The sequence below is a fragment of the Sorghum bicolor genome, chromosome 7, assembly GCF_000003195.3.
Source record: "Sorghum bicolor cultivar BTx623 chromosome 7, Sorghum_bicolor_NCBIv3, whole genome shotgun sequence".
In the NCBI taxonomy this organism is placed as follows: Eukaryota; Viridiplantae; Streptophyta; class Magnoliopsida; order Poales; family Poaceae; genus Sorghum; species Sorghum bicolor.
The window spans coordinates 4781758-4794368 of NC_012876.2; the positions used below are offsets into that span (position 1 = coordinate 4781758).

At 45.0% G+C, this 12611-nt stretch overlaps 1 protein-coding gene across 1 annotated transcript; it reads left to right on the forward strand.

The window, feature by feature from the left end:
- On the forward strand, positions 8533-10389 carry LOC8080838. The gene has a single exon (XM_002443847.2). It carries the CDS (start codon positions 9127-9129, stop codon positions 10249-10251), a length of 1125 nt encoding a protein of 374 aa, XP_002443892.2. The 5' UTR covers positions 8533-9126; the 3' UTR covers positions 10252-10389.

Sequence of the window (12611 nt, forward strand, 5' to 3'; positions counted from 1 at the left end):
TGGGATGAATGGAGTATCACACATGAGCATATGCATGTACTTGTATGTATTTACTTCTCGGTTCTCACAATACTTCGTTCCTGAGCTGTCTGGTGGGCCCCTTATGGCTCCGGCATATAATAGTTTAGGTTTAGTTATACATATTATGCTTTATTTGCTCAAAAAAAAATATGTATATTATTCTTCAGAGACAGTACATTACGCTGCTAACTTGCTTTCTTCATCTTCTATTAAGTAAGACATGAAAGCTTGAGCAATTTGCTAGATTTCTTCACTATCTTACCTCTTCCAAGCACATATGAATATGACAAGGCTTAACCTACTTCTTTATTTCTTAGTTTTAATATTTTGTATAAAATATCTCCAAAGTTTTTATATGCATTGTACCTAAGCATTTATCTTTAACACTCTCTATATAAATTTAGTTCATTCACTTTGTACCATTTTCCCATTTTCAAATGGTAGAGACTTAAAACTTTGTCCCTCTATCTTTTTCTCTAAAAAAGGTGTTTCATCCATGTGTATATTAGGGGTCTCTAAATCTCGGCTTCGCCCTGGGCCCCTAAAACCTCAGGGCCGGCACTGGGTCTGCGTTCAGCTGGCCTTTGCCTGGTGCGTTCAGCTTGCCCTGCTTTGCGTGGACAGACTCACAGACAGACCCACAATCTACGCAGAATTGCAGCTAGCATTGTCAGGTATTTTTTTTCAAAAAAACAAAAACTAGAAATTATTCTTTCATTCAGGGGAAATGTTTACTTTGGAGGGAAAGCATCGATTTATTCAGGGCTTTCTTTAACAAATTAGAAGTGTTTCCCTTGTTTTCTTGAGGTCCTTTGAACCACTGAAAATGAAATGAGGATAATGCGAGTAGCGCTAGTGGGTCTGAAAAATATTCACGCTAGGAAGTAGGGATGTCTGGAGGCTGGAGCTGGCACCACCTGAGTGCTGTAGCTGGCACGGCCTCTTCTCGGATTCAGAACAGCACTTGTAGTAGCAGCTACAGAGGGGCAAGCCTTTGTTCTTCTGTTTCAGAAAAGAACGCTTCTGCTTGTAATCACTCATTTTGTTGTTTAATTAAATTTATTCAGTAGGGGCCAAAACCCCTCCTATTCACCTAAAAAAACAGCAGTAGCAATCTGAAGAGTCATGGCCAAATTTCAGTAAATTTGCTATGGCAAATATCATCACGGAAAAAGAGATAAAAAAACGGTTTCAGATTCTGTCAAATGTCGTTGTCGCAGTAATCATGTGTTAGAGTATGTTTATTCAGAGAGTAAGCATGCTTTGGTGGACACTGGTATATGATAGTTGATACTGACAGATGAGGATCAGTGGGGTCTCCGTCTCCTGGCACTGCTTTAAGCATTCTCCTTTTCATCTTCACGTTTCCTTTCCTTGCATTTCCTTTCGATCCAAAATGATTATGTACTAATAAATACAATAGCCACCACAATTTAAAGGCCAAGACATTGTGTGATGCTGTTGGTAAATAAAGGCCGTGCAGCTCATATCACTTCCTTTGCAGGCCTTGCTGATGATCCTTATACAGATTTCTTGATTGCGGGAACCCATGATATAAACCGTCCTCTAGGGACAAGACAAATTTTGAATGGCTCCTTGTGGTTCAGGGATTAGTCGAAAATTGTCACACAGTGACACAGATATCCTCAACTGTCAACGTCGCAGTAAGCATACAGTAGTGTGTAGGGACGAATAATGTTTGTAATGTAACCGTGCTTTGGTGGATAGTAGTACAAGTTAATCAGGAGTTCTGTTCAGGACACTGCTGATTTTGACAGGTGATCAGTGCGCTCTCCACCTTTTTTTTTCTCTTTTTTTTTACTTTTATAAAGGATCCTCCTTTTCATATTTGAGGTTTCTTTTGGACCCTCTCTTCGTATATTAGCACCAGGAAATAAAAGACATAACGTTTGAGTCTGGGAAACTTGCAAGTACGTGGCAACGACCTCGGGTTTTTTCGTCTAGTGTGTGTGTTGGTGTTTCCTTTTTGCATCTTATATTCTTATAAGTTACACAATGTTGAGAATTGTATGTGCTACGTACTCCTATTACAAATAATGAACCACTTTGAATTTTTCATACTTAAATTTCTTATATGTGTAGACACATAGCAAAATGAATATATCAAAAAGATCAAAGCGACCTATAATAAAAAAAAATTATGCATGTGAGTTTATAGGTTGTTCTATTTGTACTTGTTTTCCCACGCGTAACGCAACGGTCTCCATTTTCATCTGTCTGAATCCGCAAGTTGTCCAAAACATATAAGTACTTTTGAAATGGCCAAGAACACTGCTAGGCTGCTAGCTCCTAGAAGGTTTGGAAATTAAAATCACACACGCTAATGCATCGAGCAGCCGCGCTAAGCAAAGAAGAGCACTAGCCAACACCTACCGCTGCCTTTCGGTGCTGTATCTGTCACGGTGTTTGCTGCTACTAACAGACAAAAACTCTCGTAGTAGACTGGAGTTATTATGTTTTGTTAACGAAGCTGTCAGCAGCGGCGAGTGTTTTATTTTTCAATAGAGACCGCATGTTCTGTTATAGTTTCACGAAGAATAACATGGATTTGCCCTGACCTTGAGTCCCTGACTGATTTTTTTTTATCAAAGTCCCTGAGGTCGTGTTTAGTTCCGAAAACTGAAAAGTTTTCGAAACTGTAGCACTTTTGTTTTTATTTGACAAACATTATCAAATCATAGAGTAACTAGTTTTAAAAGATTTATCTCGTAATTTACAGATAAACTGTGCAATTAGTTTTTGTTTTCGTCTATATTTAATACTCCATGCATGTGGCGTAAGATTCGATGTGACGGGAATTTTAAAAAGTTTTTGGATTTTGGGGTCAACTGGCCTTGTTTAGTTCGCGAAGGAAAAAATTTCACGACACGGTAGCACTTTCGTTTGTTTGTGGTAATTATTGTCTAACTATAAACTAACTAGGCTTAAAAGATTCGTCTCGTCAATTTCGACCAAACTGTGCAATTAGTTTTTATTTTTGTCTATATTTAATACTCTATGCATGCGTCTAAAGATTCTATGTGATAGAGAATCTTGAAAAATTTTGGGTTTTTGGGTGAAAGGAAAGGCCTGACTTGAAACTGATGAAATGGGAAAGATGAGTAGGACCGGAACTCGATGATGTTGCTGTGACTTGTCAACACGTGAATGGGTGGTGAGCGGACAAGTGACCTCTCTCTCTCTCTCCCTCTCTCTCTCTCTCTCTCTCTCTCTCTCTCTCATATCAACGGTGATGTCTTGGTCTTCCCGTCCACTTGGTCGACGCCCATGCACATTGGGTCATTGCTTCAACTGCTCCTCAGCTCTTCAAATCTGCCAGGACAAAAATTCGAGGCTCCGAACAAGTAAAGGTACAAACGCGGCCCGAATTTGCCAACACATCAACGTCGTTGCATAGCCAATGAGGAGAAGAAATCCAGTATACAAATGAGACGAAGAAAACACTTGACAGATATGGTCCATCGGTGGCCGGCTGGGTGTCACTAGTCACTAGTAGCTTTTACGTAGTATATTCAAGCAAGCATTCCTCTCCTTTCCCATTCCGAGCTCTCTTTCTTGACCCAATTATTAGCAGCAAGAAAGCCGGCCGGTCGTGACATTGGCTGGCGTGCCATAACACGATAATAACGTGCACTGCTGCTGCTAGCATGGAGGAGTGTAGCTTAGCACTTGAGGACTCAAAGATATAGGTAGGAGTATAATTTGCATCCTTCCACTAGCTAGTAACCCACTTGGCATGAGAAAAAATGTTCATGAAAAATGCAACAATCATCCCCAGAAAAATATTGGCGTATTTAGATTCATTAGCATTAAAATTAGCTAGCTAAAAAATAGCATAGCTAGCTAATTTTCAGAGAGTGAGTTAAAGGTATATAAAAACTATTACCAACTACAAATTAATAATTAGGGGCCCTCTGGATAATAATTAGTATGTTTATTTAGATCCACTAGTACTAATTGTATGTAGCTGCTAATTTTAATTCTAATGGATCCAAACAAGACCGCTATATAGACGTTGAAACATGCATGGAAATAAATGGAAAAACCGGCCTGTGCTTTCCAGCTTGGCCTCCGAGGGTACCCCAAGCGTGGCCCACATTTGTGATGAACACACTAACGTCGTCGTGGAATGCATACGACTATGTTTAGTTCGCGAAAATTTTTGAGTTTTGGTACTGTAATATTTTTATTTTTATTTAACAAATATTGATCAATTATGGACTAACTAGACTCAAAAGATTTGTAACATAAATTACTGGTAATCTGTGTAATTAGTTATCTTTTTTATCTATATTTAAAGCTTTATGTATATATGAAGCAAGATTTGATGTGACGAAAAATCTTGAGAAGTTTTAGGAACTACACAAAACAAGGCCTATGTATAATGACGAGCAAACATGTTTTTAGTGCTCACCGCTAGATGAGAATATACTCCCTTCATCTCATGAAAGAATATAAACATTGTTTTTGGAGGAGTGGGTAAATTTCAAATTTGATAAATATATACAACTAAAAATTACTAATTTTCGTGGTAACTAACAAGTTCATTAGATTAAACATTGAATGTCTTTTTATAAATAAATTTTGAGATACAAATATTAATATTATTTTATGTACTACACTTAATAAACTCTAGAAGAATTGATTTCTTGGATTGCGAGATTTACATTTTTTTTTAAACCGAGGAAGAGCGCACCGGAAGTGCGCCGTTGTTAATCTAGGATGTTGATGTTGATACATCATCAGGCGTCTAGGTCTCTCTGTTTATTTTAATTCCTAGCTTTATTTAAGCAAAACCTATCTAGCTCTCTCTATTTAATTTCGTCGCCACATATTCTTTTTGGCGCAATTGTTATTAATTAGCAGAGCATGGAAGCCATGCGTGGCATTTGTTTGCTTGTGACATACCGTGTGACGCGCACTGATGGTCGTTATTAAAGAAAGCATGTGTGGGAGGTCCTTTTTGCTCGAGCACCTCGTGCCTCTTTTAAGTTGCTGGAGCTCCTCGTGCCATCGTGCGCATCGTGGATGGTTTGTTTGCATTGATAGAAGAATGCTGGTAGAATTGCAACGGCAAATTAGATCTGCTTAATTTGGCTTAGGTCTTGTTTAGTTTTCAAAAAAAAAAGTAAAATTTTTCAAATTTTCCATCACGTCGATTTTTTACGGCACGTTGCGGCCTTGCAGATGGATGGATCGAGAGGCTTTTTTTTTTTTGTTTTGTTTTGGCGGGACGGACGGAGGGATCGACACGGCGGCGGATGCGGATCGGAGGCGCGCCGAGCACGGCACGGGGGCAACAAAGCGCTGTGGACCGAGTGCGCACTGGGCCCCAGTAGCCGATGGACCGACGGCGTACGTGGAAGGCAGTCCTGCTGCTGCTGCTGCGGACCGCCATATATTCCAGGACTCGCGAATCCGATGGGCGCGCTGCTGCTCGCCTTTTTTCGTTGCGTGCACAGCACATGCGCGGACCTCGAGGCAGCGCCGTGCGGCGGCCGCCGGCTGGTCTCAATCCCAGCGTTGTTTGTAGCAACGGAACCTAGCTTTTCTTCTGCAGCATTCCGCCGAGTAGAGGATCGCCTTCGCCTGACTACGCGATCTTCTCGATCCATCCATCTTCCGATCCACACCTTCTACATTTTTCCGCAAACGATCGAAGACCATCGCCATCGCCATCGCAAAGCGATGGTCGATCGAGAAAAAGGCAGCATGCAGCCGCCCGCGGAGAAAGCGACGACGACGACGTGCAGCAGGTCCGTAAAACCAGACGAGCCACTCAGGCAGGCAGGCAGGCGTCTTCTACAAGCCTCTTCCATCGCCCACCTGCTTTAAGCTTTCTTTCTCCTTTGCCATGAGCTAGATATCCTCTCTCTCATATATCTCTCGGTTCTCAGCGCCACAATGCACCATTTGCGTACGTACGTCGCTTTATTTGTCGGCCTTGTCGCCATGCTACATCAACAGTAACGCCCACTGCACTGGGTTGCGAGGCAGCAGATCAGATCGACGAGTTGATGTGCAAGAAAGAGTTCATGCTCGCTCGGTGCTCGCATCTCAACGGCTCCCTGCGGGCTGCCCGGTGTGGATTGTGGAATAGTTGAGGCCACCCAGCATGCAGGTCAAATTCTCCAAACTCCACAAATGCCCGCAAACATGATTCGACCGATGACACGCAGCCAGGCAGCCAGGCACCCAGCACGCAGCAGGTAGATATAGTACACCGTAGACAAATCTTTTTAGTGTGTTTGGTTGGGTGGAGTAACGGCTCTTTAGGCTAAGGCCTCCAAAATTTTTTCATCCATCCCATCGAATCTTTAGACAAATGCATAGAACATTAAATGTACATAAAAAAATAAACTAATTACACAGTTTGGTTGAAAATCGCGAGAGGAATCTTTTAAACCTAGTTACTCCATGATTAGCCTTAAGTGCTACTGTAACCCACATGTGCTAATGACAGATTAATTATGCTTAATAGATTTGTCTTGCAGTTTCCTGACGAGCTATGTAATTTGTTTTTTATTAGTTTGTAAAAACCCCTCCCGACATCCTTCCGACACATCCGATGTGACACCCAAAAAATTTTCATCTCCAATCTAAACACGACCTAATTTTAGGCCTTGTTTAATTAGTTTATTCCAAAAACAAAAAACTTTTTAAGATTACTCATCACATTGAATCTTGCGACTCATGCATGGATCATTAAATATAGATAAAAATAAAACCTAATTGCACTGTTTCTTGGAAGAATTCCATGCGCGTGTGTTGAAATCCTCTAGAATCTTAGAGTGTATATATAGGATTTATGATATTTCTTTTATCCATATTCTTAAAATCCATATGGATGCAGACACTACCTTAGTATAGATACGTCTCACAATGCTCACTTCGCTATAAGCTTTACTTGCTCAATGTCTAGGCAGTAGGCGTCGGCACCTCGCCAAGGTCGAACCATATATAAAAGAAGAAAAAAATTATATAGTTTTTGTTTGTCTCTCTGCAATGGTGCAACGGATTTTGTATTCTTTGTTGCATTCGGCCCAACCTCAGTTGCACAATCACCCACGGCCCAAACCACCCGTGCGCAATCTCAGGGTGCAAACAGTTGCAAGCTCACCGTCTCTTTGTGGCCCACTCAACCATTGAGGCAGATCCAAAAGTGTGTGGGCCCATTTGAATTTTGAAGGCCTCGCTGTAGAGTCCCAGGTCAATTCCCATCGCCAAACTACTGAAATGATGTATGACAAAAACCCTTTTTATTTATTTTACAAGCAAGTTGTTTCTAGCTTATTACAAAAAAATACCTTTTCTGGTTGGAGTCCAAAGACCACATTCGAATCATCTTCTACTAGAGCACCTGAATTCCTCCACTTGCTGCGCGCTATTGATTAATGAAGCACCTGGCATAACCAAGCCTGAAATCTGAAGCTGCATTTGAAAATTCAGAGTGGCAAGCCAGGAACCGAACAGCGTACAGCACCAGATAATCTGATCACTGTGTTCGCTTGCACTTGTTGGTTCTGCTAAAAAAAAGAAGCTTCCACTTGTTGGTTGAGGCAGCTAGAGTGGCTGGTGGAACATAAGTTTTTTTTATACCATTTCATTCCCTTGTTTAGTTCTGAAAAAATTTCGGATTTCGCTACTGTAGCACTTTCATTTTTATTTGACAAATATTGTCCAATCATGAACTAACTAAGATCAAAAGATTCGTCTCGCGATTTACAGACAAACCGTGTAATTAGTTTTTGTTTTCGTCTATATTTAATACTTTATGCATGTGCCGCAAGATTCGATGTGACGAGCAATCTTGAAAACTTTGAAAACTTTTTGGATTTCGGCCCGAACTAAACAAGGCCTTACATCGAGGACAGAGAGAGAAAAAGCAAGAAAATTCCACGCTTGTCAGACATTTGCCCATCAAGTCTGTTCGCTTGAGCTTAGGCCTTCCAAAAAAAATTACAAAAAAATTTAGATTCTCCGTCAAATCGAATCTTGCGGCGTATGCATGAAGCAATTAATATAAATAAAAATAATAACTAATTATACAGTTTGTCTGTAATTTACGAGATGAATCTTTTGAACCTAGTTAATTCATAATTGAACAATATTTGTCAAATACAAACGAAAATGCTACAGTGTTGATTTTGCAATTTTTTGAACTATACAATGCCTTATTGGCCGAATCTAATAGCCATTCAACATTGTTTTTTTTTCTCATAATAAATCCGCTAACTATACTTTTTGTCTTTTTGTCATGACTTATCAGCCATACGAACGTAAATGAGTGGTTTTACACTTCTACTTTGTAGATATGGACAATAATTTTTTTTAAAAAATACATTGCTATTTTGGATTTTCCCCTACGATTTCTTACGTATTTTATATTTTTTCAGCCCATCTGGTCATTTTCAGAAAAAAGAAGAACTAAAAGACACTTTTGCATTTTTTTTACAACAAAAGACACTCTTGCAGTCTTGCATTGGGACGGCAAATTATTTTGAAAGCACTTTCTCAAATGGAGCCCTCCTCTTCCTTCTATTCCTCTCCCAACTCCTCCACCTTCCTCTTCACATACAGAAACAGAGCACGGCCCCACAGGGCGTCCATGGCCTCACCGGCGGTAGGGAGTGGGATAGCGAGCCTCCCTAGCCTCTCGCGCAGCCGCGAGTTCCAGGTGGTCGGCCAGGGGCAGCATGTGGCCGGCCGTCCATGTGCGGCGGCGGCAGCGCAGAGCGCGGCGACGGAGCACGGGAGCAGTAGGCGTTCACGGCGGCGCGCAAGGTTTTCCGGCGAACTGCGGCTCTATGCGAAGGTACGACGGGTTTGATAGCAGCATGAGTTTACCTTAGTGGGGGCGCTTGCGTCAGTACAGCAGGAACATGCCCGAGCCGAGCTGCTCTCGTGAAGAAAGCGCGTGACGGCGGCCATGGCTAGCGGCGGCGCACATCACATGGCGACGGTAGAGGATCCCAGCGGTTCCCATGGCGGGAAAACAATTTCTAACAAGTTTCCGGCAGCGCGCGCGGAGCCGCCGAGCTCGAGTCGGTGTCGGATTGCTCGCGGAAACACGTCACGCATTGAATGCACAGGAACTCGAGTCGGATTCGATCCGGCTCGTTCTATATAATCGGACGCACCAATTTCCCAATTCCATCCCGCATCCGCTCGTCCACTGCTCGCATCCGCCGACCCACCTCGCCGGCTCTCCCTCATCCGCGTACCCTACCGGCCGGCTTCTCCGCATCCGCCGCCGCCGCCGCCACCATGGCGAACGAGCAGAGCGGGAGCCTCCTGCGGAGGTGGAGGCCATTCTACGGCGCGTTCGGCGCCATCGACGACGCGATCGAGGAGGCAGGCGGGCACCCGCGCGCCGCGTTCCGGGACGTGAGGGTCCGGATCCTCCAGCTGCTCCGCGGCGCCACCGACGACGGCGTGGCCGAGCAGCTCTGCGGCGCGCTGGACGAGGCCATGGCGGAAGCGCTCGAGACCCTGCGGGTGGCGCCCGTCCCGCACCGCGCGCTGGCGTCCACCGACCTCGCAAGGACCGTCGGCGCCCTCCTCGACAAGCACGGCTCGGCCCGGATCCGCCGGCTCGCCGGCGACGTCGTGCGCGGGTGGAAGGCGGCCAACGTCACCGCAACTACAGCAGTCAAGGAAGAGCTCGACAAGCTCTCTGCTGATGATCAAATCCCAGGACAGAGCATCTCTGCAGTGATAGCTGATGGTAATGCGCGTTTCCGTGGGCGCAAGGAGAAGCTACAGATACCGCCGGCGAAGACGATGCTTCCCGCCGGCGATGTACACAAGAAGAAGCTACAGATACCGCCGGCGAAGATGCTTCCTATCGTCCCCGTCGCCGAGGCACACAAGAAGATGGTGTATGTTCCACCAGCGAAGAAGACGATGCTGCCGATCGCAGCTACTGTCTCGACACCGAACACGAGCGAGACCAAGAAGGCAGCCGTCGACGAGAGCAAGAAGATGGAGGCTACGAAACGCAAGCTGCGTGAGGGTTACCAAGAGGCCGAGAAGATCAAGCGTCAACACACCATTCAGAAGATCGACGACAAGGATGCAGCAAAGATGTTTGAGCAGAAGCAACGGAAGATGCATCCCGTCGTGCGAGAGAGAGGAGGCCGAGCATCATGTAGGACATCCTCAGGCGGCGTCAGGCGTTCGTTGCTTCCCTCTCTTCAGATGATTTAGGGTCCGGTCTAGTTCTTTGATGACTATTATTAGGGCATTCATGTCAAGTTCTATCTCTGTATGTATAATGTGAATTGTGATCATCCCTAATGAAAAAGGAGTAAATTGTGGTCTTGCTCTTGCAGCATGTTCTAAGCTGAATTTTGGTCTTGCAGCATGTTCTCTTCAGATGATTTAGGCGCCAGCATGTATGTATAATGTGAATTGTGATCATATTTCAAGATTTTTTTTCTTGCGATTGACATATTTTCATAATAGTGCGACATAATTTGTAAGTAGAAATTTGGTGTCAAGTGCATCATTCCTATTCCTGGTGGTAGAGAATGGGCACCTTCATGCGACTGAGGCCTTGTTTAGTTCCAAAAATTTTTGCAAAATCGACACGGTAGCACTTTCGTTTGTATTTGGTAAAAATTGTCCAATCATGGACTAACTAGGCTCAAAAGATTCGTCTTGTCAATTTCGACCAAACTGTGCAATTAGTTTTTATTTTCATCTATATTTAATACTCCATGCATGCGTCTAAAGATTCGATGTGACCGGGAATCTGAAAAATTTTGCAAATTTTTTTGGAACTTAGAGCATCTCCAACAACTTGGTAAATCCACTTGGTATTCTTATTATTTTTGCAAAAACTCAAAAACACTTCTCCAACGACTTGGTATATTTCTCAACTTGCTAAAGGGAGTCCCTGCGTGCCTATATATCCGCGCGCGAGAAGGACTTCGTATCCGCGATTTCGGCCGGCGAGTCTCTCTCCCGCGCGCGCGAAACTCTCTCCCGCGCCCGCGACGCCCGCGAGTCTCCCTCCCGCGCCCGCACGACGCCCGGCAGTCTCCTTCCTGCGCGGATCGCTCCCTCCTTGCGCGCGATAGAAGCCCGGTCCGCCGGCGAATCTCTACAACTAAAAAGACTCACAAGTCATCGTCAGCCCGACGCGCTAATCGCCCCCCCTCACGCTAATGCTCGCGCTAATCGCCCCCTCTCGCGACCCATCGCCGTATCAATTCTTCCGCCTCCGTTGTGACATCCCATCGCTCGGCCTCGACTTCTCTCCCCTCTGCAATCGCCTCCGCTCGCCCTCGCCCTTGCCCTCACTCTCACCGTCGCGGTGGTACCACTCGCCCTCGCCTACGCACCGGGAAGCCGTGCCGGCCTCCGGGGAGGCGTCGTCTTCACCTGCGGCAGCTCGGGAGGCTGCAACCGCCGCCGCCGCCGTCGTCACATGCGCCTCGACGGCCGCGCATCCACCGGCCGCTGTTACCTGGTCGCAGCGCCGCCCTCTTTCTCTCACGCTGACAGATGGGATCCATTGTCGCTTGCTCCCTTCCGCTCGCGAGATCCAGCCACCAATCGCGCTCACCCCATCCCACACGCCTCTCCTCTCTCCGCGCTCGCCAATGCGCGATGCGGCTGCCGTGCCCTCCTCCTCGGCGCTGCTGCGCCTCTCCCCATATTAGCACAGGACGGCCAGCCGGCAGCAATGGAGACCCTATCCGTGCTGCCGCTCCAGGCTCCAAGGATCGATCCAGGAGCTTCCAGAAGGCGAGGAGGAGGAGGAGGAGGAGGAGGAGGAGGAGGAGGAGGAGGAGGAGGAGGAGGAGGAGGAGGAGATGGGGGGCGCATGCAGCATCGAGGTGGTGCTGGTGCCAACCATGGATCGGGTTTGCGGATCGGAGTTCCTGCTTGGCATCCTGCTCGCAGGTACCTACCTGTCCTCCTGTGGTTTGGTTTCTCTGAGGTTAGATTTGCGAGTGTCTTGAGATGGTTGAAGCTTGATCTGCGTGAGATATGTTTGCATGCGAATTTATATTTTTGTCATGAATTGATGAGTGAGCGCTAGCAATGACGGGACACTGGAGACTAAATATTTAGACCGTTTCTAGGTAGTGACTGTTCATGTGATCAAATATTTAGACCTTTTCTAGGTAGCGAATGTTCATGTGATCTACTAATATTTAGACTGTTGACAGTATTTCCTTGATCTAATTGGTAAGTACCCATCCACTAACAAGGGATGTATTTGATGCAATTTTTTTTCTCTGTGAAACTTAGTTTTGTTGCCTCGATTTGTGATTGGATTGATGAGGAACATGGTATAAGAAGAGAGTACTGTAATGGTATGGAGTGAACTTTCTAATTCTTATTTTCATGCCCTGGCCATCCGGTCATTAACATAATTGAACTAAATGTACATTTACATCTTTCTAAAACACTGGAGTATGTTTTGGACTCATTCAAATCTCCCACTGCTATTAAATTACATAAATTGTCAATGGACGGAACAAACAAAATCTTGGCAAATGTTATCTGCCTTTGAGATCAATTAAGTGGGCTGAGAAGATGGCTTTCTCATGTGG

Coding starts and splice junctions, on each gene's coding strand:
- LOC8080838 (XM_002443847.2), top strand. CDS start 9,127: ATGCACAGGAACTCGAGTCGGATTCGATCCGGCTCGTTCTATATAATC.